This window comes from Lithobates pipiens, unplaced genomic scaffold (assembly GCF_037356315.1).
Source record: "Lithobates pipiens isolate NorthernLeopardFrog02 unplaced genomic scaffold, aLitPip1_a1.2 Scaffold_3, whole genome shotgun sequence".
NCBI lineage: Eukaryota > Metazoa > Chordata > Amphibia > Anura > Ranidae > Lithobates > Lithobates pipiens.
This window is the reverse complement of record NW_027507790.1, coordinates 176020018-176047518: the sequence shown is the minus strand read 5'-3', so window position 1 is coordinate 176047518 and position 27501 is coordinate 176020018. Positions and strand designations below refer to the sequence as shown.

At 43.9% G+C, this 27501-nt stretch overlaps 2 protein-coding genes across 5 annotated transcripts in view; one reads left to right on the top strand and one right to left on the bottom strand.

The window, feature by feature from the left end:
* Positions 1-407: 407 nt before the first annotated feature.
* On the bottom strand, positions 408-14248 carry NSA2 (NSA2 ribosome biogenesis factor). The gene is made up of 6 exons (XM_077462533.1): positions 14080-14248; positions 10126-10313; positions 4413-4563; positions 3644-3823; positions 722-914; positions 408-613 (listed from the first exon to the last, which is right to left on the bottom strand). The coding sequence occupies exons 1-6, from the start codon at positions 14080-14082 to the stop codon at positions 546-548; spliced, it is 783 nt and encodes a 260-aa protein (XP_077318659.1). The 5' UTR covers positions 14083-14248; the 3' UTR covers positions 408-545.
* A 287-nt stretch (positions 14249-14535) lies between these two features.
* GFM2 (GTP dependent ribosome recycling factor mitochondrial 2) overlaps positions 14536-27501 on the top strand; it is a 62793-nt gene continuing 49827 nt past the window's right edge. For 2 of the 4 annotated variants that reach the window (XM_077462530.1, XM_077462528.1), the window contains exons 1-2: positions 14536-14741; positions 26074-26183. Coding sequence is in view for 2 of the 4 variants with exons in the window: in XM_077462528.1 (XP_077318654.1) it covers positions 26121-26183 (63 nt within the window). In the remaining 2 variants the exon portion in view is untranslated. Of the gene's footprint in view, positions 14751-26073; positions 26184-27501 lie in introns of all 4 variants that reach the window. The other 2 variants (XM_077462531.1, XM_077462529.1) reach the window with 1 other exon arrangement.

Genomic DNA, 27501 nt, shown 5'->3' with positions numbered 1-27501 from the left:
TGCTACAATGAAACTTTGATCCCAATCAGAATGGTGTCCATTATAAGTTGAATATGCAGTACAATGTAAGGATTGTACTGGTAGCCATTAAACCTAGTGTCAAACCCATGTGCAGTATAGCGTTTCATACAAAATGGGATTACACTTAAATCGCAAGGAGTCTGAGCAGGGAGCAAAATGTAAGGCTACAACTGTAAAAAATGGCTCTGGCACACGCCTGATTACTTTTTCAAAAATAGTTCAACTATGAATTTTGTAAAGTTTTGTTCAGTCATAGCTGAAAACTATTTAAGTTATTTAACAATTTTTAGGAATGTGACAAAACTCAGACTAATCATAACATATGTGGTACACCTTTTACCTGGATTTGCATAGTGAAGTCCTAGAAAAATAACAGAAGTCAAACAGAAGTAGAAGTTCATTTTATTGTTCATACCAGATGTTTCTGTAGTCAACATAAAAATATAACAAAAGCCATTCTCCCAATATGGGTAATTTTTGTTTGTTGCAAATTCAAGTCTCTTATACTGGTCATCAATTTTACATTATACAAGCAAAACAGCGTTGATACATCCATCATTTTCTGGATTGTTTGTGACCTGTGCATATTTTCCTGTGAGAAGAAGAGTGGAAGAACTTAGAATACAGGGTGTCTCTTATTGGTGGTGCACTATAAAATTTCACACACAAATTTTTATTTTTTTTTACCATAAAAACTTACCCCAGATAACTTTGCCACCTTGCGTGACAAGACCCAGCTCACTGACATTCACCTCAATCACTGTGCCTTTCGTGATGACACCTAAGCTTGTATAAAGTGGAGAGGAAGGATTCTTCTTTACTCCAAGGATAGGGAGACAAAATGTGGCTTTTAATTCTGGATGGGTCACGTGTGCCTTTTTAAAACGCAAGCCCTGTAAAACAACACAAACTTGAAGGTATACTCATAAAAATGATTAGCCTAACTGGACAATCAGCTAATGGTTGGGTAGAATTCAGACTACCCAACCACCATCGATCCCCCTGTATGGTACAGTTAAAAAGTGAAAATGTACGCCACTGTGATTCCATGTCCAATTATTAATACTTGCAGGTTGGATTCACACTTATGCATTTTATCCCACATGCACTTCCCCTGAAAAAAAATTTTTTTAATGCAATGTGCATTGCAGCACTCATCTTCATCCATTTTTTTCTTCTTTATATAAAAATTGCATATGCCTTAGAAGTACAACCAAAGCTCGTTTAGAGCTACTTCTCCTGTGGATCACAGGAGTGCAGTTTGTTCTGCTCTCCTGTGGCCCTTTTTCAGCTGACAGTGGGCTTCACCGCTGTCCGCTGACGTCACAGAGCGGGTCCAGGCTGGGAAAAGATTGCAACCATATGGTCGGGACCCAGCCTCAATGCCTGCACCATTATCCAGCTCAGCCTTTCAGCGAGCCACTAAAAGCCTGAGCCAGCCACTCCCACCCCCTTCACAGCAGTGTTTGATCGCTTGGTTCTCAGCCTTAGAGCCAGCAGGGACTGATGTTGCCTCCACCTAGGCAAGTACAATTCTTAAAAAAATAAATAAAATAATTTCACAAAATTCTCTTGGAGAATGTGGATGGAGAGGTGTGAAGCCAGACTTATGGTCACCCCAACACTAGGATAAAGAAATAAATTAAAAAAGCACCTTGTAAAATAACATGTTCCATACTAGCCTATCTGGTGATTAGCGTATAACATCTTTGCGCTCTTGAAAAGTTATGGGTGTTGCTGGTAGACGCTTCTCCAGGTGTACTTGATAACCTGTCCTCCACGGTGCTCAGCGATTCCTCCCACTGGCTGCTATGCCACTAGAAGACATAGTAGGGACATTTCAGCCAGCAGCAGGAACCAGACAGCAGGACACAGGGTATCCAACATAATTGGAAATGTCCGATACCAGTGGCATCTGTAACTTGCCAAGAGAGCGAAAAATGTATTAAAAATGTGTTCTTTACCAGGGTGCCTGAAAATTAAATTCTTTACTCTATTGATAAAAGTTACTCCAAAGAGAAAAAAAAAAAAAGGGATAGAATAAAGGAAGGGTCAAAACTGCTGCAATCTGTGTCTCATTGGGAAAATTTTTCTTCAGTTCCTGCCAAAACAAGGAGCGAGAGGAAATCCTGCCAAAATTGAGGGAATTTCTGTCTGTCACCAGATTTCCCATTTATTACTGTTCTGGGAACAACCCAACATTTTAGATCTTCTTTTGCTGATAACACACGTTGGTAGGTTAATTGGTTCCTGTCTAAATTGGTGCTAGTATGTTTATGTATGAACGCGAGTTAGGGACCTTAGGTTCTAAGCTATTTGAGGACAGTTACCGAGGCAAGTGTGAAAATATATATTTATATTACACATACCTAGCACTGTTGACAGCAGCAATAAGGGTTTGCCTTCAATTATACTTTGACATGTTTTTTTTCATACATTTTATATTTACTCTCGTACCCTCTTGTAAAGTACTTACTGTGGGGAAATACCCCACTGTGGGGAAATACCAGAAACCCCTAGTCTTTGATTTTCATTTTTTCTAGTAGCTTAAATCATAATCTACTGGACCGAAAACCCCTGGCGAAAATGATATTAAAGTGGTTCTAAAGTCTATTTCTTGCATTAAGGTAAAAAAATGTTTAGGCATAGGTGTCCCTCCCTCATTATTCAATTTTACTTACCTGAACCCTCATTTTATCCACCACAGTGCATGTCTGCAATGCTCCCCTCCCAGTACTTCCTGGTCTCGCTGGCTTTACTGGGCAGTGGGAGCCATTGGCCCCCCCATTGTGGTCAAAGCTAGTGATGAGGGAGCAGGAGGTGGGGGCCGAGTCCCACTGTCTGTGCCAATAGACACAGACAGACAGACTCGGGAGTGAGCTTGCATGAGTGTCCCCATCAGCCTCCTATGGGGGTACTCGCCAGGAAGGAAGCGGCCAGGAAAGCCAGTGGGTGACCCAAAAAGAGGTGATGTGGGCCAGCGAAGTCACCACTGTCCCCTGTAGTCTGGCGCATCCATCTTCCCGGTGGGTCTCGCTGCTCCGCCGCTGTCATTCGGCGAAGCAGCGATGACGTCACTCCCGCGCATGCGCACGGAAGCCGCCACTTGTGGCATATCGCTGTTGACCACGGCGCGCTCAGTGCACCTCTGTCTACGGCACATGCGCCGTAGACAGCAGTGCCTGTCTTTCGGCAAATATCTCCTAAACCGTGTAGGTTTAGGAGATATTTCTTGGACCTACAGGTAAGCCTTAATCTAGGCTTACCTGTAGGTCAAAGTGTGTTGTAAGGGTTTACAACCACTTTAAAATACATACAGCTCACAAATATATTTGAGAAAATAACATGGAAATATGTTCCTTCAAGGAGCTTCTCTGAACACCTTTGCGGGAAGGAATCTAGGACAATTTGAGGCAACCAGCAGTCATCCAGACCTAGAATAGTTATAATTAGAGATAGCTTACATAGCTTGTGATCTTTATGAAATAAAAAAATAAAATCCAGGAGTTCAGCTTTAAAATTACTGGTTTTGTTTTAAACCCAGCATTAGAAAGAAAGGGCATCCATACATTTCAACCTAGTACCGTAACTACTTTCTGCACTAGAACTGTAACACACTCACCATTGGTCTAATAAATCTTTCATACTTCGGTGGTTTTCGGGTGAACCCATCTCCAACAAAGCAAACTTTGGTGACCAGTCTCTTCCAGGCCTTCTTCTTCCTCTTTCCTGTGCGGATAACTTTAAGCACTTCAGTTTCTCCCTGAGCACGCACTTTGGGCAAAGGAACTTCCCACTTGCCCTAAAGAGGAAAGCACACATTCTGAAAACACTGGACTGTTTACATAAATGTATAAAAGAAGTATCTTAAAGCTGAATTCAGCCACTTTGCAAAAAGTGAAGGCAGACCATGAGTTAAGTCCAAAAAGTGCATGCCACTTCTCTATTATTTATATCTGACAGTTTATGGCTTTGCCAGAGCCTATACTGGAGGACACTCTCATGGCTGTGAGAGAGGAGAGAAGCACACAGAGCAGCAATGTCCACCCCTGCCCTTGGCTGCCCATTCACAGAAGCCTTTGTTATGTGAACTTGTTCACAAAATGCACAAAGGCTACTGTAATTGGGCAGGAGGAAGGGAGGGGTGGGCAAAGCAGCTGCAGCAACTATATGGTTAAAGATGTCAGAGACCAGAAATCCCAGCGCCAGGCTCCCACATTGACAGCGTTAGCTGCTTTCCAGAAGTACTATAAAACGTGTCATATGTAAATAACAGAGAGAAGTCCAAGAGATGTCATTCACCTCACTGAACGTAATTCATAGTGTTTCTTCATTTTTTACAGAAGAGCTAAATTCCTTGAGTTCAGCTTTAACAGCAAAAGCTTACTTACTGCTTTTTCTTTTCGCTTTTGTTTGATCATATTGGAGAGAACTTTGGCTCGGCTTTGCCCCTCTCTGTCCAGTAGGTAAGCTGGAACAGCGCCTTCTGGTGTCTTCTCATCATTCTTCTGTTTGCTGTTCCTCTTCTCATGCATCCGAATACTGAACACAAATAAGAGGAAGCAAAGACACAAATGAATCTCTGTATTCAATAATATATTCCTAAAATGTATATTTTTAAATGGAAGCAGTGCAACTAAATTTGCTCTGGTATCAACATTTTGCAGTCTCTGCAGCCAGACTGGATGAGGAAGAAGAAACACGTGGAGCCAATCAGTTGTGCTGCAGTGTTCACATATAACAAGCTGATAAGAGGATGAATGACAAAAAGGATAAACTTTTCCATCTTTTGCTTCTCCATTCACAGACTGGGAAAGAGACAAGACCTGGAAGTGCAACTGAATCACAGTACGGAAAAAGCAGATCTTCTGCCCTTCCAGGCAGGGCTGTATGGTGTGGCAGAGCTGTGTAAATTTCAGGAATGAGTTGACAGAAGTATGAATCCTTTGGCAAGTAAAACAGCTCCTATATACAGTATTTTACAAAAGGGAGTACACCACTCACATTTTTGTAAATATTTTATTATATCTTTTCATGTGACAACACTGAAGAAATGACACTTTGCTACAATGCAAAGTAGTGAGTGTACAGCTTGTATAGCATTGTACATTTTCTGCCCCCTCAAAATAACTCAACAGCCATTAATGTCTAATCTGCTGGCAACAAAAGTGAGTACACCCCAAGTGGAAATGTCCAACTTGGGCCCAAGGTGTCAATATTTTGTGTAGCCACCATTATTTTTTATTTTCCAGCACTGCCTTAACCCTCTTGGGGATGGAGTTCACCAGAGCTTCACAGGTTGCCACTGGAGTCCTCTTCCACTCCTCCATGAAGACATCACGAAGTTGGTGGATGTACCTTGCGCTCCTCCACCTTCCGTTTGAGCATGCCCCACAGATGCTCAATAGGGTTTAGGCATGGAGAAATGCTTGGCCAGTCCATCACCTTTACTCTATTCACCCAAGGCAGGTGTCATCTTGGAGGCGTGTTTGGCGTCGTTATGTGGGAATACTGCCCTGTGGCCTAGTCTCTGAAGGGAGGAGGATCATGCTCTGCTTCAGTATGTCACAGTACATGTTGGCATTCATGGTTCCCTCAATGAACTGAACTAGTGCCGACAATACTCATGCAGCTCCAGACCATGACACTCCCACCACCATGCTTGACTGTAGGCGAGACACAGTTGTCTTTGTACTCCTCACCTGGTTGCTGCGACACACACTTGACACCATCCGAACCAAATAAGTTTATCTTGGTCTCATCAGACCACAGGACATGGTTCCAGTAATCCATGTCCTTAGTCTGCTTGTCTTCAGCAAACTGTTTGCGGGATTTCTTGTACATCATCTTCAGAAGAGGCTTCCTTCTGGGACGATAGCCATTCAGACCAATTTTATGAAGCGTATGGTATGAGCACTGACAGGCTGACCCTTTCAAACCTCTGCAGCAATGCTGACACCACTTGGCCACCGTGCTGCAGCTCAGTTTTAGGATCATGGCAATCTTCTTATAGCATAGGCCATCTTTATGTAGAGCAAAAAAAATTTTTTCAGATACTAAGAGTTTAACTTCCAGTGACCAGTACGAGGGCCGGTTCACACTACTGTGATGCGAGAACCCGGCGAATCAACTGCGGGTTCCCACATCGCACCCAACACACACGGCAATTCAGACTGCCATATGCGAACTGCTGGGGAGTGTCATATGTAGAGGTCGACCGATATGGGTTTTTCTCTGGCCGATGCCGATATTTAGAAATCATGGCGGCCAATGGTCGATATATGATGCCAATTTTTTTGGGCCGATATGTTAGGCCGATTTTTTTTTATCCCCCTTCCTCTCATAAAACCCGACAGACACCTTTCCGACTGGGGCGTTTTTTTAGGCGCTTTTGGGCTAAAAATAGCTCCTGTAAAGTGCCTGCAAAACGGCTCCCCTGCAGTCTGTGTGAAAGAGTGCTTTCACACTGAGACGATGCGCTGGCAGGATGTTAAAAAAAAAAAAAAAAAAAAAAAAGTCCTGCAAGCAGCACGTTTGGAGTGGTGTATACCGCTCCTCCACCACTCCTGCCCATTGATATTAATGGGCACCACTGCCGAAGTGCATGCAATGCGATTTGGCAGCGGTGCTTCAAGGGCGCATTTAACCTCTTCTTCGGCCGCTAGCTGGGTTATATGCGCCCCACTAGCAGCCGAATAGCACAGCTAAAATCATGGTAAAGTGCTGCTAAAACTAGCAGCATTTTACCATCAACGCCTGCCCGCTCCAGTGTGAAAGCAGCCTATAAAATAAAAACCAGGTAGTCAAAACTTTTGGACGAAAAAAAAAATGAGCTAACTTTTGTTTTAGTTTTTTTTTTTTTTTTTAAATCATTTAGTGTATTTTTTCCCCCAAAAAATTGCATTTGAAAGACCTCTGCGCAAATGCCGTGTGACATAAAATATTGCAACAACCGCTATTTTATTCCCTAGGGCAGTGATGGCGAACCTTGGCACCCCAGATGTTTTGGAACTACATTTCCCATGATGCTCCACTACACTGCAGAGTGCTAGAGCATCATGGGAAATGTAGTTCCAAAACATCTGGGGTGCCAAGGTTCGCCATCACTGCCCTAGGGTCTCTGCTAAAAAAATATATATAATTTTTTGGGGGTCTAAGTGATTTTCTGGCAGAAAATACAGGATTTTTACTTGTAAGCAACAAGTGTCAGAAAAGATTTAGTCTTTAAATGGTTAAACTGAGAACTTCTACACACAGAGTTGATTCATTCAAGTGTAAACATTGTATCTTTTTGCTCTTTTCTTGGTAGACTGCCCAGAGAGGAAACAAGTCCTTTCTATGAAGACTCAGGCAACTTGCATTGACTTCTATTAGGCTCGGTTCACACAGGGGCAACACGACTTTTGGAGGTGACTTGGACGCAACTTACAACACTACTTTAAGTCGCCCCAGGCCAGGCGACTTGCCGTGGCCAATCAGAGAATGAGTTCTCGGGGGGGGGGGGGGGGGGGACGACTCCTTTTGAGAGCTGATAATTCTCTGAGAGTCGCCTCCGTATAGACAGAGATGCGACTTAGAGGCGACCTCCATTGAAATCAATGGGTACCAGTCGCCTACAAGTCGGATTGAAGTAGTACAGGAACCATTTCTGAGGTCAGAGCGACTTCAGTAGTGTGCATTAAGACAGCTCTCATTCACTTACATTGATTTCTACATGTTGTGCGACCTGAGGTGACTTGGGGCGACGAAGTCGGATCTGAGTCGCCCCTGTGCGAACCGGCTCTTACAGAAGTCATTTCCAAGTCGCGCTGTAGTTCTAAATTGGTCTTATCAGCTCAATCGGCCGATGCCGATTAATTAAAAAAACGGCAAATATCGGCCGATATATCGGTCGACCTCTAGTCATATTTTAACGACACCCCCATTTCAGCTCGCATAATCACACTGCGAACTGACAGTTCGGACATGAATCGGATCGCATATGTGTGAACACACATGCGATCCGATTCTGGGCCGAACAGGAAAAAAGGGTCCTGTGCGTGTTTGCACCGAATGCGGTGCAATATCAGCCATACTATCTGTATGGCTGACATCACACCGCACAGACATGTGCATGTACTGTGAACAGCAGTGATGCTGTGAATTACATGCAATGTCTGCCATTGCAATAGTGTGAACCAGCCCTTAGAGAGCGAGAATGATCACACCAAATTTAACACACCTGCTCCCCATTTACTCCTAAGACCTTGTAACACTAACGAGTGACATGACATCAGGGAGGGAAAATGGCTAATTTGGCCCAATTTAGACATTTTCACTTAGGGGTGTACTCACTTTTGTTGCCAGCAGTTTAGATATTAATGGCTGTGTGTTGAATTATTTTGAGGGGACAGCAAATTTACACTGTTATACAAGCTGTACACTCACTACTTTACATTGTAGCAAAGTGCAATTTCTTCAGTGTTGTCACATGAAAAGATATAATAAAATATTTACAAAAATGTGAGGGGTGTACTCACTTTTGTGAGATACTGTATATATTTCATCTGTGTATTTAGCCGTTTGCCTGGAGTTCAGATTTAAACACTGCTTGTATCCTTCTATACAGAAAGGAGTTACTACAATGCCTGTTACAAAGACAGCACTACTTTAAACTTGTAACCACTGTCAAGAGAAGAAATCAACAGATATTCTTAGCATGGAAGCATTTCCAAAGGAAAACATTAGCAACTAGCTATGAAAAAGCCACCTAACCAATGAGCACTGCCCCTTAAAAGGCTCAGATATGGACTGTATGTTAAAGAAAAGTAGTATAAAGGAATGAAGAGCAGCGCAATCTTGTAATGTCTCAGCCAAATCTAGTGACCCACTAGTATACCATAATTAATTATCAATAAAATGATCAATAAATGTGCAAATAATCTGTGCTATAAAAAGTGCTTAGTGCAGGTATTCATCAAACTATATGTCTATAAAGTGCTGAAAAGTGAATCTGATGAACATTCTATCGAATATATATATTTTCATTGTTTACCACAGTTTGGATATATATGGTAAAAATAAATTAAATGGACGTTTGATCATATATGGATTTACTTTTCAGCACTTTATGGACATATAGTTGATGTTTACCTCTGCACTATGCACTTTTTAAAGCACAGGTTATTTGCACATTGATCATTTTGCCAATTAATTATGGTTTATACAGAGACGTTTCACCTTGAGACACTTTCATTATGTTGATTTCGTAAGGATGTATGCATGGGTCACTAGATTTGGTTGAGACATTACAAGATTGCACTGCTCTCTCTTCGTTTGTAGTATAATTTTCGGTTTAGGTAGCAGCTGCATTCTTGCTCAATCCCGCAACATCTCTGGCGCTGCTTTTTTTTTCTTTTCCTCAGGACAAGTAGTGCCTACAAATGTGAACCTTCCCCAATACAACAGAGTCAGCAGTCAGAAAGGGTGAATATTTCTGGATTCCCATAAGCAGCACATGCCTGGCAGCATTAGATACAAGCAATTAGACAGGCTCAGGCTACGTTTTAAACCCCTTGGAGTACGATCCTACTTGTACCAACAGCTTCCTGTTCTCCAAATAACAGTAAGCAATATCTGGTGGTTGTAAAGGCTTTTTTTTCCCCTTAAAACAAACAAGTTATACTTACCTACTGCAATGCTATTGTATAGAGCGGCCCCAAACCTACTCTTCAGTTGTCACCCCGCTAGTGCTGTCCACTTCTCTTCTGTGTCTACCCCCTTAGCAAACCATTTGCTAAGGGGGAAGGATGTGCGGGCTCACTCTCGAGCTGTGTGCATCCATAGACTCATACATCACAGCATGGCTCTGCCCCACTCACAGGATTTGATTGACAGCAGCAGGAGCCAATGGCTCCTGCCTCTGACCTGTGAGGAGAGGAAAAGACACCAGTGCCACTGAAGATGGGCACAGAGTTGGATTGAGATAAGCCTCATGCAAGTCTATAGGTGGGCAAGGAGGTGATACAAATGCTGGGACATGTTAAACCTTAATGCAGGGAATGCATTAAGGTAAAAATTGTTCTGCCTTTAGAACCTCTTTAGCTGTCAAACTCAGGCACTTACGTTTTCTTCATCTGTATTTTCTCGGCATGGCGCTGCTTGTGGTACAATTTGGCCTTCAGTCCGATGAGTTTCTTTGCTTTCTGTGACCTCTCATGAGCCTCACGGCTCTCCTTCTTTCTCTTCTTTTCATGGTAGTCCAAGCGATAACCATACCGCTTGCGGTGCAATTCAATGTATTCGTTCTGAGGCTATATAAAAAAAAAAAAAAAAAAAAAGTATTTTTTTTTGTCACATAAGCAACTATAGTCCAGAGCAGTGGTTCTTAAACTTTGAGTCATGGAACCCTTTAAGAATCTGATGAAATCATGCATAAACCTATAGCAGGAGTATCACTTGGGGAATGCACCCAATTACTCATATTTTTATGGCAGTGAGGCAAAAAAATAGCGCAGTTATGGAAAACACCACTTCTACATTTTGAAGAGGTATAAAAATCAAGTCCACAGAATGCTCATAAATTAAAGATTCATAGTGATCATGGGAGATACGTACAACAAATTTCAGCAGATCTGGCAACCCTGGTTAGACCACTTCCCGCCTTCTCAAATGTCCTCCCGCTTCCTTGAACTATGATGGCCCTATGCGACACGGCCTAGAACCCCTGGGGTACCCATTTTCCTCCCTCCCTTTCTTTGTTGCATAAATTCCCCCTTTTTAGGGCCTCTATAGGTTCCAGAAAAGCAATAGAGGCCTTGGCCGTTTACTGCTCCCAACCTTCCCTAAAAGGGGGTGGGGATTTTATTTTTTCGTTCCTCCCTCAGTCCATTGTTCAAATATTATATTTTGGTTACAGAATCACTAGGATGCTAGCAAATTGGTAGGCACGATACTGACCCGATTGCCCTGAAGTAGTCTCCTTAGCATTTTCTGCAAATGTTCGCCTTTAACATTTCAAATTGCTGCTTACCTCTCATTAATGGACATCTAATAAGCTTTGCTCTAATCCAGTTTTACTGTGTTAGGTTTGTTTCTGTCGTAACCCTAAATTTAGGGAAGACTATCTGTTCAATGCGTATTGAGACCTCTTATCGCCAATTTTACAATGTAATGTTTCTACTATTAAAATATTCAATAAACTTTGATAAAAAGAAAAATCTGATGAAAGCTATGGAGTATTCACCTAAAAACACAACTTTGCATGCAATAAATACATGTTTTTAAAATTTGACAGCCTCGTACCGCTCTGACTTGCACAAAGTTTTAAAAAAGTAAATAGTCTTCACACTCCCTCCTTTTCATGCAAATTAATGGCCACCCATTACAAAAATTGAATACAACAGTGTGTGTGTGTGTATGTGTGTATGTCATTATTGCTCCCGCTCCAACAAATCGCAAGGATACCTCATGTGTGGTTTGAACACAGTTTTCATATGCAGGCGTGACTTACATATGCGTTCGCTTCCGCTCAAGTGCGGCTGGGCGATTTAAATTTTTTTTTCTTATTTATTTTAATTTTTTATGACACTGTCCTTTAAAAATATATATAAATTTGGGACACTTTAATTCCTATTACAAGGAATGTAAACGACCCTTGTAATAGAGAAAAAAAAAAAAAAAAGCATGACAGGACCTCTTAAAAGTGAGATTTGGGGTCAAAAAGACCTCAGATCTAACATTTACACTAAAGTGCATTAAAAATAAAATAAAAAAATGCCTGTGAGGGCAGAGGACCCGATCGTCTCCGCCAGTACCGATGGCTCAGGTAAGCAGCGGAGACCACTAAAGCGCATCGAGTGATCTTGCAGCAAATCTGCCGCTGATACCACTTTTATCTGAAAGCGGGCCGCCTGCTGATGAAGGCGATACCGGGGTTATGTGAAACAGCTGACGTACACCTGCGGCAGGCGGTCCTTAAGTAGTTAAAGTACACATTTAGCCTACCCATGTGCAGCTCGGGGTATATTTCTGGCACTAATCTGTGCCAGGATGTAATGCTATCATGGTCTGGGTCCGGCCAAACAGTCTGAGCCTGAAAGGAAGACACTGAGAAGAAGGTCTATGACCAGTGGGAGTGCCGACAGCACAGTGCTGGAGGGGATAGTTTGACAGGTCTGATATAATGTTAAGGCAAGATCTGAGACTCCATACCCATGCAGGAACCCCACACATGCACAGGTGTGCCACAGGGCCTACCAGGACCATATATATGCCTTGCATCATGTCTGCACACAGACAATCCTGGTGGCAGGAACATCATTATCTCTTAGGCAATGGTGTACAGCTGCATTAATGCATACAGGCCATGTTCCTTGTACGTGTTATGGCTTGCAGCTTGCCATGGCAACTAGAAATTGCATCCTGGCACCTGGGCTTTTGTCAGCCCATTCACTGTTGCGGGAATGCACAATTTGTATTGCCCGAGACATGCAGTTCTGGGCACCAGGCAAGTAGTTCTGTTTTCCACAATCATCCCTGCTGCGAGCAAGCAGCAATACTCACTTATAAGGTAGAAGCAACCAAACAACACTGCCTCCCAATTGCTTCCACACACATGGGTAAAAGTGCCCCCATGCTATGTATCCCAGGCTGCGCTTGCCCATATGTGAACCCACGATCAGCATAGCGGGCACTGCAGGGTCGAGGACAGAGAGGGGACGGAGGAGAGTGGCCAGACATCCGCTCTCCTCCCCATCTTGTTCCTGACCCATGAGAAACGTGTATGATGTCACTTTGAGTCCCTGGTGATCTGCACTGCATTACATTCAGTGCAACAAAGGGGAGACCCTGCATGTCTCATTTGTTTTTTTAAATAGTAAAAAAAATGTAACAACCAAGCACATAAAATCCCCCCCCACATATATAGCCATGTACAAATGTAAACACAGGTGACCTAATGTCCTTGGAATCATTTTGTGTACACTGACGCCTATCTTCAAGAGATGGTACAACCGCAATGACCTCTTGGATTCCACTTCACTCACTGGGCAAGAGGCCCTCTCTGCCTTCCCTACCCACTTTGTGGATACTCAATCCCATAACCTCTTTCCCTTCTGGCTGCCTTCCATCCTCCTGACTCAGTAATGGGTTCTGTTGTTCTATCATAATATATATCTCTGTCTACATTTTGCCTTTTACGTTATTCCATTACTGGGCAAGACAGGCCCTAGGGAAGCATTATTTCCCGTTATGCTAAAAAGATTATCACCCAAGTTATCCCTACTCTATTGTATGTGTAGGATTCAAATACATAGGTTTTGGGTCTGTCATACAATTGTTTGTTGGTCTCCCCAGTGCGATGCACTAACCACTATCCATCCATCCGGAATAGCTTTACATGACCGTCCATAATGTGCTACACTGGGCATGTTGTTCCATTTTCTGCTGTGACCCCGTGGTTTTTATTTGACTGTGATAGTTGTTGCGATTGCATACTTTGACTGTAACTTTCATTGGTAACAAAGGAATAAAAAAAAAAAACGTAAAAACACACATGTCGGGGCGCCTCCGCATGAAAACATTGACTGCGATACACATTACATATCGCAGCATACGCTCACAATACAGCTTATAACGTTTTTTTAATCATCTGGCTCCTCGATTCAAAGTGAATTTGTCAGCCCTGGTGTATGGAACAAGCTCACAGCGCAGTGTAGTGTCCATGCTTTCCTCGTCCCTCGTCACCGTCATCCCATGACTGGGAAGCCCAGGTGAAGCCTCCAGTGTTATGGAATGGGGGTAATATAGATCAGCACTGCCTCTTGTAGTATCCACCAGAAGTGTATGTAATAGGGTGGCTACACTAAAGAACAATTTAGGAGTGTTGTCACCCTATAAAAGGAAGGGTCCTGGTGGCAGGAACTCTAAACATGGACGAGGCAGGTAAGATGTGAGGCGACTTTTAGAACTAAAGGCCTTGTCCAGCACACATCAGAAGATGAAGCGTGTGCTCGGTCCTGGCTGTATCCATCACACACACTATGGAGGAGCCGCCATGTGTCCAGGCCCGGCACTCACCATGATGTCTGTCTGTTGGACTCCTCGCTCTCACTTCCTGTCTGTAGTCTCTGACTCGGCCTCCTCTCTCAGCAGATGGTAAATGAAAGCCCAGAGACCCACCGGGCCACCGCCACCGACAGACGATGGGATCAGAAAAAGGAAAGCTCCGCCCACCCATAAGCCATGACATCACTTCCTGTTCACTCCAGCCCCCCGTTCCTTCTTAATACATCAAAACCACGCTCTTTTCTTATGGAGGGAAGAAATACCCCCTTCCTTTCTTCCTCAAATCATCCTGGGGAAAGTATTGGCCTTCTCCGCGCTAACACGGGCCACGTAGGAACACTTCTATTTGGGTACATGTTTCCGGTAGGAGTGTTTTTCCAGTTGCACCCCAGGCGATCTGCATTCTGGGAAGAAGGGCGGAAGTGTGTTGTAGGGAATGTGCGGTAATGGGCGGAGCTTGCTGTCATGGGGGAGGAGGAGGATGGTGCTGGAGGTCACATGTGGAGCCTGATATCCAGAGACATGGAGAGTCCAGCTATGGCAGTGTATTCTCCTCTCTTCTCATAGTCTGCACTGGAAGATTGGGTATAGGTCTCAGCTGCAGGTTGCTGATCTGTGAATGGTGTCTGCTGTGTGAGGAGGATGCTGAGTACATGAGGAGTAGTGAATACAATGTAAGTGAGGTAATGGAAGCTGTGCTCATTAGACTCTTAGATTGTAAGCTCACAGGAGCAGGGCTCCTCTACACCTCTGGTTTTGAATTGTTCTGTTTGTGTACTGTCTCCCTTTACATTGTAAGTAAGGATGAGCTCTGGCGCGTTCGCACAGCCCACGTGCAGAACCCACCGGGAAGTCAGCGCTGCGCTAATCACAGGCAGTGAGACATTTTCTGGATGCGTGGCTGCAGAGATTGGGCAACTTCCTGGCGGGCTCTGCACGTGGGCTGTGCGAACACGCCGGAGCTCATCCTTAAAGAGGAAGTAAACCCTTCCAAACAACTTGGACCTACAGGTAAGCCTAGATTAAGGCTTACCTGTAGGTCCAAGCAATATCTCCTAAACCTATATGGTTTAGGAGATATTTGCCCGAAAATGGGCACCGCTGTCTACGGCGCATGCGCCGTAGACAGCGGCGCGCAGGCGCACTAAATGCGGCAAATCCATGAATGGATTTGCCTAATTTGTCGACTCCCGTGCGCATGCGCGTGAGTGACGTCATCGCGGCTTCGCCGAGTGGCAGCGGCGGAGCTGCGAGACGCGACTCCCGTGCGCATGCGCGGGAGTGACGTCATCGCGGCTTCGCCGCTGTGATTCGTCGGAGCTGCGAGACGCCACCAGCAACATGGATGCGGCGGACTACAGGGATCAGCGGCGACTTCGCTGGCTCCTGTGTCAGGTAAGTGACACATAATGAGCTACTATGCGATGCATAGTAGTCCATTATGCTTTACCTTTGCAGGGAAAAAAAGAGGAAGTAAACCCATCAGGGTTTACTTCCTCTTTAATTGTAAAGCGCTACGCAAGCTGTTGACGCTATATAAATCCTGTATAGTAATAATAATTAGATTTGGGTTGTTTTGGTTGGATGCATGCCTTGGTATCACAAACTAAAGTATATGTGAATCCTGAGACTGGGAACTTCTGTCATTTAAAGTGGAACTGAAGTCCCAACATGACAGATTGTGAGCAGGCAGGCTTTTTATTGCAGAAAAAAAATCAGGCTGTTCTGCAATAAAATACACCTACCTGTCTGCTCACAGTGTTCTCTGGCATGTCAACGGAGCTGCGCATGCACTGGCACATTTCCTGTGTGCGGGGATGGCACAGGAGTTGCATCATCTCATACCAACCAATGAAAATGCCCGAAGACCGGCACTCAGAAGAAGATGTTGGCAAGGGATGGGGGCCAGTGACAGGGAGGTAAGTTTAGCTCTGCTTTGAAGTGCCATTTAATGCACATTTGTAAGCAACAGTGGCAGGTGGGGTTATTATAAGAGATTAGACTCTAGTGGTCTCTTCTGTCATAAATGCCACCTCCCTGCCTGTCAGCGGTAATGTGGCCTGAGCTGTACATGCAAAGCTCAGGCCACATTTAAAGCACCTGCTCTGTGCCATGGTGATGTAATTCTTAAACGCGTGCATGGCAGTGATGTGGTCGTGGCCTGGGCGTTCAAGTGGCTGAAGAGACACAACTTGGAAGGAAGACCGTGCAAAGATGTAAGCGCCCGAGATCAGTGACAGCACAGCGCTGGACGGCTCTGTTTGACAGGCACGTCTGGCATAATGTGCTAGTTTGCAGTGCATAGTAGTGCTTGATGTCATAAAAAGTTCGGGGGGGGGGGGGGGGGCAGGGGGTTTACACTTTTATTTTTCTGATGTGGTTTACTACACCTGTAACAGACTTTTCCTAATTTTGTAAAATTTTTAATAAGTGCAAAAATACCTGTTGATCCTGTGAGTTTGTAACTTCCTGTGCTCTCTATCACCTGTAAAAGGAAATCTAATGCCGTGTACACACGATCGGACCACATTACGCCGGACAATTCGATCGTGTGTGGGCTCCAGCGAACTTTTTCATCGTAAAGTCTGGCGGACTTAGAAAGTAGTTTTGCAGCAAAATCTTTCCGCCGGTCGTATGTGCTGTACGTCATCGCGTTAGCAATCGCCAGACTTTACGTGTGTCAGTGTGTGGCCAAGTCCGTTCTGTAGAAAGTTCGCTGGACTATCAACCGGATCGTTTGCCGGACTAAGCACGCTGGACAATTCGATCGTGTGTACAAGGCTTTAGAGTCCTAGTTCACCTTTGGAAAAATGTATTCCTCCCACATTACTACATTACTTGAGCACAGCGATTATAGACAGTCACTGGCTGTGCAGTTCCTCCATTCAGTAAACATCTTGTATCCTTTTCCTTTTTTAATATATCAAAGAATGTTTTGTTATATAGAATAAAACAATGCAGCGTGCATACAGTGGAAAATGTTAAACTTTTATGCCACGCACGCACGACCAGACTTTCCAGCAGACTAGGTCCGAAGGGATTAGGACAATCTGATCGTGTGTGGGCTAGTCCGATTATTTTTCGAAAAAAAAAAAATCAAAAAAATCAGACGGACCTAGAAATAGAACATGTTTCAAATCTATCCGATGCATTCAATTCCAACGGACTAAAATCGGGAAAACCGCTCTTCTGTGTGCTGGTCCGATGGACCAAATACGACGCAAGGGAAACTATTGACTACTGGTTATTGAACTTCCTTGTTTAGTCCCATTTACGTCATCGCATTCAAAACGAACGGACTTGCGAATGGACTTAGTCCGTTCATGTGTCGCCAAGTCCGTTCATTCAGAAAGTTTGGCAGAGCTCCGCCGAATGTCCGTTGGGAAGACCGTCGGACCTAGTCTGCTGGAAAGTCCGGTCCTGTGTACGCGGCATTAGACTTACTTCAAAAAGTAGTTATAGTATAACATAACATAATGCCCTTGCAGGCTAGTAAGAAAATGAACCCTAAACAAAGATTACCTATTAGAAATATGACATAGACATATAATGGTCAAGCAAGAAAAATTTGAGACATATTTATACACCTGGAAATCGTAATAGTCTCATCTGGATAAGTTCCCTAGCTCTGGCAGTTTTAGCCATGCATCCCCTGTGTTGGTGTATACCTCTCATGGAGAATAGTGTGCCCCATATGGGTCAACTATGTTTTAAGGGAGGGTAGGTTCATAGATTTTCAACCTAGAAGAATCGCTTTCTGAGCCCCAAATGCGGCCCGGTTAAAGGCCACTCTTGTCATATCTTGTATCCTTTTCTGTATTTATTTTTAACAAGTAGCTAACATGCTATCATTCCACCCATGCATGGGCTAGTGTTGACAGTGGTGACAAAAGTTGGCTAACAAAGATAGATAAACTGCAGCAGCATGAAACAAGAACTGATGTAATGACAGAACTTTTCATAATGCCGTGAGGGCCAAGGGATCCTGTGGCGGTTCCCTACAACAACGCGGTTGTCTGCTAGGCCCACCAATATCCACACAATGGTGCAATTTATAATAATGTATCTTTTTCAAAGAATACATGGTGTTCTGTGTCTGGATGTTCAAACACCCCTTGCCCAATCACATAATGCCTTGTTCTCTGAATGGAAGAACTGCACAGCAAGTGACTCTCTGTGATTGCAGTCCCCACTGTAGGCACACCTCCCAACATTTGAGATGGGAATGCGGGACACCTACTAGGAAATGCATGTAAGCATAGGACACGCCCCCTGCCACACCCCCTTAAAGGTGAATTAACCAAAAAAAAGGTTAATGAAATCTAGGGCTGCAACCAACGATTATTTTCATAATCGATTAGTTGGCCGATTATTGTTTCGATTAATCGGTTAACAACCTTTAAAAAAAAAAAAAGCCCGTTGTATAATTTAGTTAATATTTACCGTTTAAAAAAAAAGGCAATTTTATTCTTAAATATCTCTATGCAGTGGTAAATATAAATAACCAACTATATGGTGTGAGGGGGTTCGCTCGGTAGTGGGTGTGTGTGACCCCCTGGATGGGTTCACAACACAAAGTCAGGCACAGCAGACAGCGGTGTAGGTTAAAAAAACAAAAGATCCGGTTTATTTAGGCTACATGCAGTGATGCATATAACAGCCAAACAAAATAAAACAAGAAAATAAATCCTGGTCAGCTTGACCTCTAACTACACACGTAGACTCCCTGTCTAACAACTGGGTGCAGCCTTGTGCTGCCCCAGTCCCTGCCTTTGTTGTAAAGGTTTTGCCACACAGGCGTTAACTCACCGCACAGTACAGGTGACACACTCCCCAGTCTATACAACACAAAACTGGTTCCAGGATGGAGCATCTCCCTATGCATGCTGGGGTTTTTTGTAGAGGTCTTAATGAGCCCACTTACTACAGCTGGGCTCATTAACTCTTCCCCTCTAATTGTAAAAGTCTGCATAAAGCCTGAATCTAGGACACACATATTTCCCATCCTGAATACAACCAGGTGATTTTACCTGCGTGCTGCCACATACCCCCCCCCTCTTGTTTCAACCTTGGGGTTGTAACACAAGCAGCCAGACACGCATGTATCCGAGACAAAGCATCCACATTCCCCATTTTAACACCAGGGCGATGCTTAACTGTAAAGTTAAATTCCTGTAGGGCTAGGAACCACCTATTTACCCTTCTATTGGTCTCCTTGTTTTGAGCCATCCACTTTAAAGGAGCGTGATCAGTCACCAGGTCAAAGTGCCTACCTAGCAGATAGTACTGAAGGGAATCTAGAGCCCACTTCACTGCTAAACATTCCTTCTCAATCGTGGAGTAATTTACCTCATGGGACTTCAACTTCCTGCTGAGGTAAATGACTGGGTGCTCTTCCCCGTTCCAGACCTGGGATAACACTGCTCCTAACCCAACGTCTGATGCATCAGTTTGTACAACAAAGTCCTTAGAGAAGTCTGGTGAGTACAACACTGGCTGGCTACATAAGGCTGTTTTTAAGGACTGAAATGCTTCCTCAGCCTCTGGGGACCATTTAACCATAACCGACTCTTTCCCTTTTGTCAGGTTGGTGAGGGGCACAGCCTGAGAAGCAAAATGGGGAATGAATCGTCGATAATAGCCAGCGATTCCCAGAAAGGCTCGTACCTGTTTCTTGCTGTTGGGACGTGGCCAACTCTGTATGGCCTCGACTTTATTGACTTGGGGTTTTATCACCCCCCTCCCAATAGTGTACCCAAGATATTTGGCCTCCTCCTGTCCAATGGTACACTTCTTTGGATTGGCCGTAAACCCAGCTTCCCGGATAGAGTCTAGGACTGCTTGTACTTTTGGCAAATGTGAGACCCAGTCTGTGCTATGGATAATCACATCATCCAGGTAAGCTGCAGCATGTTTATGATGGGGCCTCAGAATCTTATCCATTTTCCGCTGTAATGTTGCCGGTGCATTCTGTAACCCAAACGGCATTCTCTTATATTGGAATGCCCCATCTGGGGTTACAAACGCAGTTTTCTCCTTGGCCGACTCGGCCAGGGGAATTTGCCAATACCCTTTGGTGAGATCAAGAGTTGTCATATATCGGGCTGTTCCCAGCCGGTCAACCAACTCATCTATACGTGGCATGGGGTAGGTGTCAAATTTTGTAACTTTATTTAATTGTCTAAAATCGTTACAAAACCGCCAGCTCCCATCAGGTTTGGGCACTAGTACAATAGGACTGGACCAGTCACTCTGGGACTCCTCTATCACACCCAATTCCAGCATCCTTTGAACCTCCCCACGTATTGCCTCCCGTCGGGCCTCTGGTATTCTATAAGGTTTTAGTTTTACCCTTTCTCCTGGCGGGGTGATAATGTCATGCTCTACGCCAGATGTTTGTCCCGGAAGCTCAGAGAAAATCTCTTTGTTACGAAGTACAAACTCTTTAACCTCCTGTTGTTGGGCTTTCGATAAGGTGTCTGCTATTCCAACCTCAGGAACTAAGCAATCAGGCTGTACTTGTGACAAAGTCTCTGCGACTAGGGATTCCCTATCCCTCCAGGCTTTCAGCAGATTGACGTGATAGATCTGCTCCGGCTTTCGCCTTCCTGGCTGTCTAACCCTGTAGTTCACCTCACTAATTTTTTCAATTACTTCATATGGACCTTGCCATTTGGCCAGAAATTTGCTTTCAACCGTAGGGACTAGCACCAAGACCCTATCCCCCGGGGAAAAAGTACGTGTCTTGGCCCCACGGTTGTACACTCTCTGCTGTGCTAACTGCGCTTGGGTTAAATGTTCCTTTACAATTGGCGTTACCTGTGCAATTCTATCTTGCATCAGGGCGACATGCTCAATCACACTCCTGTGAGGAGAACTCTCATTTTCCCAAGTTTCCTTGGGGATATCCAGCAGCCCTCTTGGGTGTCTCCCATAGAGCAACTCGAAGGGTGAGAAACCCGTAGAGGATTGGGGTACCTCCCTAATGGCAAACATCAGATAGGGTATTAGACAATCCCAATTCTTTCCATCTCTATCCACCACCTTCTTTAACATTTGTTTTAGGGTTTTGTTGAATCTTTCAACCAACCCATCTGTTTGGGGGTAATACACAGATGTACGCAATTGCTTCACTTTGTACAACTTGCATAATTCTTTCATAACCCGGGACATAAAGGGTGTACCTTGGTCCGTAAGCAGTTCCTTACAAATACCCACGCGGCTAAAAACAAGGGATAGCTCTTTGGCTATGGTTTTGGCCGAGGTATTTCGGAGAGGAATTGCTTCCGGATAACGGGTGGCATAGTCCAATATAACCAAAATGTACTGATGCCCCCTAGCAGACTTCATTATCGGACCTACCAAATCCATTGCGATCCTCTCAAAGGGGACCTCAATGATAGGAAGAGGTACCAGTGGGTTACGGAAATGTGGCATAGGTGCCGACTTCTGACACACAGGGCAGGAGGAACAATACTTTTCTATTTCCTTCATGACCCCAGGCCAATAGAATCTCTGCAATACCCTCTCTCTGGTTTTCTCTGTCCCCAGATGACCTCCCAGAATGTGTCCATGAGCCAATTCTAACACCAACTTCCTGTAAGGTTTGGGCACTACAAGTTGCTCAATGGTTTCTTCTGCCCTTTGAGCCACTCGATATAGCAGGTCCCTTTCCATAGTGAAGTAAGGATAAGGGCAAGTCTTATCTGGGTTCACTAACTCGCCATCTATTTTCACCACATTTTCCCGTGCCTTTATTAGGGTGGGGTCTTTTAACTGTTCTGTGGCAAAATTTTCCCTGTGAACCTCAAGATCCGAAAACTCCACAGACGGCATGTTTTCATCTGAGGATGTTGGCTCCTCCCCAGTTTCTCGAGTTTCCCCCGCCAATACCGACAAGGGAAATTCAGGAGAGTCCTCACCACTCCCAGAGGAATTCTGGTCATCTTCCTGGTTTATAGGGGCACCAATGGGGGCCTCAGGACAATCCCAGAGTTCCCAGAATTTTGGAAAATCCCTTCCCACAATAGCATCATGTGGTAACTGAGACACTAACCCCACCTGATGAGAGAGGTTACCTTTGGGGGTCTCAAAAAACACTGAAGTTACAGGATACTCTTGGGTGTCCCCATGCACACAAATAACAGCCACCCTGTTCTTCCCAGAGACCTCTGTAGTAACTAATTCAGCTTTTATCAATGTTACCAGGCTACCTGAATCTAGCAACACATCAGCATGTCTACCATTAATACACATTTTACATAAATGTTTCTCAGGTCCCCGAATGGCAGTGCATGCAACTGTCGCAAACAGCGACTGACGTCTCTCCCTTATAAAGTCACATTGCATAGGCTCATCCACAACTGGGCAATTGGCTGCAATATGTCCCTCTTGCCGGCAGCGGTAGCAAATAATTTTTTTCGCTGCCTCTTGCAGCATGGGCTTCCTGGGCTGCTCCCGCCAGACCTTAGGTAGAACTCCCACCCTCTCACTCTCTCCGCCCTCACCCCTTGGAGTCATCTTACCCGCCACTGGGGATGATCTGGTCTTAGGGGGGAAAGTCCGTGAGTCCCTGGAAGAGGTGGTCAAGTTCTCTGTAGCCAAGTACCTCTCAACCAGATCCACAAGTTTATCTGCATTTTCTGGGTCTCCATGGCTTACCCATTTTTGGGTGGCAGTAGGAAGAGCTCTCAGGAAACGATCCATAACCACACGTTCCACAATGTTTGGTGCGGTCAAAATCTCTGGCTGCAGCCACTTCCTGCTCAGGTGAATGAGATCATACATTTGAGACCTGGGAGGTTTTCCAACCTGAAAAGTCCAGTTATGCACACGCTGAGCCCGGACTGCCAGGGTGACACCCAGCCGTGCCAATATTTCTGCTTTTAGCACCACATAGTCTTTTGCTTGGTCAGGCTCTAGGTCATAATAAGCTTTCTGCGATTCCCCAGTTAACAGAGGGGCCACCAGTCCAGCCCATTGCTCCTTAGGCCACTTTTCCCTTTCAGCAGTCCTTTCAAATGTGGTCAAAAACACCTCCGGATCATCCTCTCCAGTCATTTTTGTCAGTAAACGGCTCACACCAAAGGTTGCGGTATTATTGTACCCACTTGCTTCATTGGTCTGCGGACGTTGCTGTATCAATGTCTCTATTTGCTGTTGAAAATTCTGCTCTTGCTTCTGCAACAGGTCTATGAAGCGGGCTTCAGATCGCTGCTGGGCTTGTTGCTGAGCTTCCAAACTCTGCTGCAAAGTTGCATTTGTCTGCTGCTGGGCTTGTTGTTGAGCTGCAAGGCTCTTTTGTAAAGCTGCATTGGTTTGCTGCTGGTTTGCATTTGCTAGAGCCAGCTGTCTCAGTATCTCCTCCATGCTGGCCTTAACAACAAAAAAAAAAAAACTGCCAAAATTCTCCACCAACTGTGAGGGGGTTCGCTCGGTAGTGGGTGTGTGTGACCCCCTGGATGGGTTCACAACACAAAGTCAGGCACAGCAGACAGCGGTGTAGGTTAAAAAAACAAAAGATCCGGTTTATTTAGGCTACATGCAGTGATGCATATAACAGCCAAACAAAATAAAACAAGAAAATAAATCCTGGTCAGCTTGACCTCTAACTACACACGTAGACTCCCTGTCTAACAACTGGGTGCAGCCTTGTGCTGCCCCAGTCCCTGCCTTTGTTGTAAAGGTTTTGCCACACAGGCGTTAACTCACCGCACAGTACAGGTGACACACTCCCCAGTCTATACAACACAAAACTGGTTCCAGGATGGAGCATCTCCCTATGCATGCTGGGGTTTTTTGTAGAGGTCTTAATGAGCCCACTTACTACAGCTGGGCTCATTAACTCTTCCCCTCTAATTGTAAAAGTCTGCATAAAGCCTGAATCTAGGACACACATATTTCCTATCCTGAATACAACCAGGTGATTTTACCTGCGTGCTGCCACAATGGTTAGGGAGCAAAATATCTAATCCACTCTGAGAATAACAGACAGAAGAGATATACTGTATTAGAGGTGATATATACTATTAGAGGAGAGATACTGTATATACCGGTACTATTAGAAGAGATATACTGTATATACAATTAGAGGAGAGATATACTGTATATACTATTAGAAGAGATATACTGTATTTCCTCTTAGAGGCTATATACTGTATATACTATTAGAGGAGAGATATAATGCATATATTATTAGAGGGGATATATACTGCATATACTATTAGAGGGGATATACTGTATATACTATTTGAGGAATGATACAGTGTATATACTATTAGAGGACATATAGTGTATATACTATTAGAGGAGATATAGTGTATATACTATTAGAGGAGAGATATACTATTAAAGGGTCAATCTGGTTAATATCATCAGACTCATTAACTTTAACCCCATTTTGTTACTGGCCGATTAATCGATTATGAAAATAGTAATCGAATAATTTCATAATCGATTAGTTGTCGATTAATCGATTAGTTGTTTCAGCCCTAATGAAATCCACAAGTGCTGTTTGTAACACTACTGTTCCTTTTTATATTGGCTTTTCAAATTTTACAAATGCAGCAATTTAGAATTTGGATGAAATGTTTAGCACTGGGAACCACTTTTTGAAAGATAAAAAGTGCTTTCTATATCCAACTATATAGATCAGACCAAAATGAGGGACAAAGGGACATTGCTCCAAATTGGGGACAGTCCCTCGAAATCGGGGATAGTTGGGAGCTATGCTGTTGGTTTCACTGCCAGAACTTTACTAGTAACATCACCATCAGTGGATGCATGTACTAAAATGTTTCAGGAAAGAAGCTGCAGTCATGAGCGGGGCATACATCATTAGAGGTGCCGTATTGGTACCTAGCTAAGTAACGTTTTTTCCCATACTTCAAGGATAACTAAAGGCAAAACTTTGTTTTGGCTAAAGTGGAGAGGAATTGGAACACCTGTCAGGTTTTTATTGCTGTCTGTATCTTTGCCCCCTAAATGTTCTGTTTACTGTTTTTGCTGAGAGGGGAATAGAGGCGAAATCTTTCAATGGGAAACTGGTGACAACCAGAGATTCCCTGACTTTGGAGGGATTTCCTTCCACTTTCTATTTTGGCTATGGGACAGGAAGTGAGGGAAATTTCCCCAATGGGACACAGATATAAAACAAAAAAGCTAGTTTTTGAACGAAAGATAACACAAATCTAAATAGGCGAAGAGGTGTAGGTGTTTGCACTAATTCTAAGTGGTGTGTGTTGGAGTCTCCCCTGTGTCAGCCAGCAGCAGCTGTAGGTGTGAGGATAAAGTGATCCGACAGCGGCTAGGAAAGCTTTGAGTGGTGATGTCACCCATAGGCTTCAGTGGCTCAGCCGTTAACGCTCCCTCCCCTGCAGTGACGTTGGATGACACAGGGGAGTCGGATCACGTGACCGAACCAAAAGTACCTGAAAATAGCTAAGCATATACATCTTTCTTTGGGTAATAGTCTCCGTACCCTGCAAGTTTTTTGTTATTTAATTCTTATAAAAAAAAAAAATTATCTGGAAAAAGGGCCTTTTACCCATCAAATACAAATTTGTGTCAGTAGAACCACTTTTTGAGGAATTTATACCAGAGGCCCCTCCCAGTGGCCACCAGGTTCTCCATCTCCATTTCAGTAACTCTTTTTAACCGCTTGAGTGACTGGAGCCGCGATAAGTGACGTCATCGCGGTTTCCGGCCAATCCTAGCGTTGGAGCACGCAAATCCGGAAGAAACATTGGGGAAGATGTCAGCCGTCTCAGTGCTGTGAGGGCGCTGCTGAAACAGCTTTGTTCGAAGGGAAGTATTTCATAATGAGTTAGTATTTCATGAGTTAGTATTTCATAATGAGTTAGTATGCAATGCATACTAGCTCATTATGCCTTTGTCTTGCAGGTTGTTTTTTTTTTTTTTTTTTCAGAGTTTACAACCTCTTTAATTGTATTTACTTTAAAGAAACATTTTTGTAATATATATCATAATTTTTTTTTTGCAATGTAGGATATTTTGAACCGTTTATAAAATCCAGAGAACATAGCAGAATAAAGATGTGGGCAGTGCTGAAGATTTTGCATGGGAAGTTCTCTGGTTCCCATTCTGTGTACAAAGAGGTGAGTGTTGATCCACACAGTCCGCATGGCATAATGACGTTCAGTATGTGAAAATATGTCTTACTCATTGGTACATTTAAACAAATGTTAAGCCGGCCACACGCAGTATAATTTGTTTGTCATTTATTGTATTAAGAGTGTTTGTTTTTGACAGCACCAATGAGAAAATTTAAAAGAACAGGATCGAATGAATTTCTAACAGTGTATTTGGGTTTATTTTATTTATATTAAAATGTTAAAGGCAAATTACATTTTTAAGCACTTTCAAACATGGGCCCCAGCACTGAACCCCAACCATGTTGAATGAATGTATGAACGGAGTTTGCATATTCTCCTTGTGCTTGCATTGGTTTTCCTTCGGGTACTCTGGTTTCCTCCCACCTGCAAAGACATAGTATGTGTATGTATGGTTGTGATTTAGGAACCTTGGATTGGAAGCTCCTTGAGGGCCGGGACTGATGTGAACCTGCAGTAGGTATGTAAAGCATTACGAAAATTGATGGTACTATATAAATGCCTGTAGTAATATTTATTATTTATCGTTCCTCAAGTTATTGAATTTAGTCAGAATTTCCATATGAAAATCTACTAGTGTGTGATAGAACCCAACTCCATCTTTCTCCCTCTGATTTTTCTATTTTAATCAATACACTTCTCTACATTTCTGCTAGAGCTTGTCTCCTAGATTTCAGCCATCCAGCAAGCCTGTGATCAGTCTGGATTTTAGCCCTTGTATACACGGTCGGACATTCCAACGGAAAATGTCCAATCGGACTGTGTTGTCGGATAATCAAACCGCGTGTGGGCTCCGTCAGAATTTTCCGACAACTCTGTCCGACCGTGTGTATGCAACACCAGTTTCAGACAAAATCCGTCGGAAAAAATCAGATGGATTTTGTGGTCGAAATGTCCGACCGTGTGTACAAGGGCTTAGAGTGCTGCGTCTGGACCCTGGTGGATTAGATGTTGCAAGCATAGCCTGGAAGAGACTTTTGGGTATTGGATTCCATGTACCAGACTCCATGTTGGTAATAGTTAGCCACAGAGTGTTTTCCAGGTCTAGAACATTTGGCTCTGTGTTTGCACCGATTCTGAAATCGGTATTTAAAAAGTAGAAAAATTGGGCAGGTGCAGGAGGTGCTATCCATGGGCTACCAACTAGAATTTCAACTCCTGCCACTTCCTTAGTTTCTCACCTTCAATTTTCCCGTTGACACAAAGTATACCAGAATTCCAGTCCTTTTGGGTCTTCTGGACCAAGGTGTCATTGTCCCAGTTTGTGGCAGAATGATTTCAAGTATTTTACGCCAACCTGTTC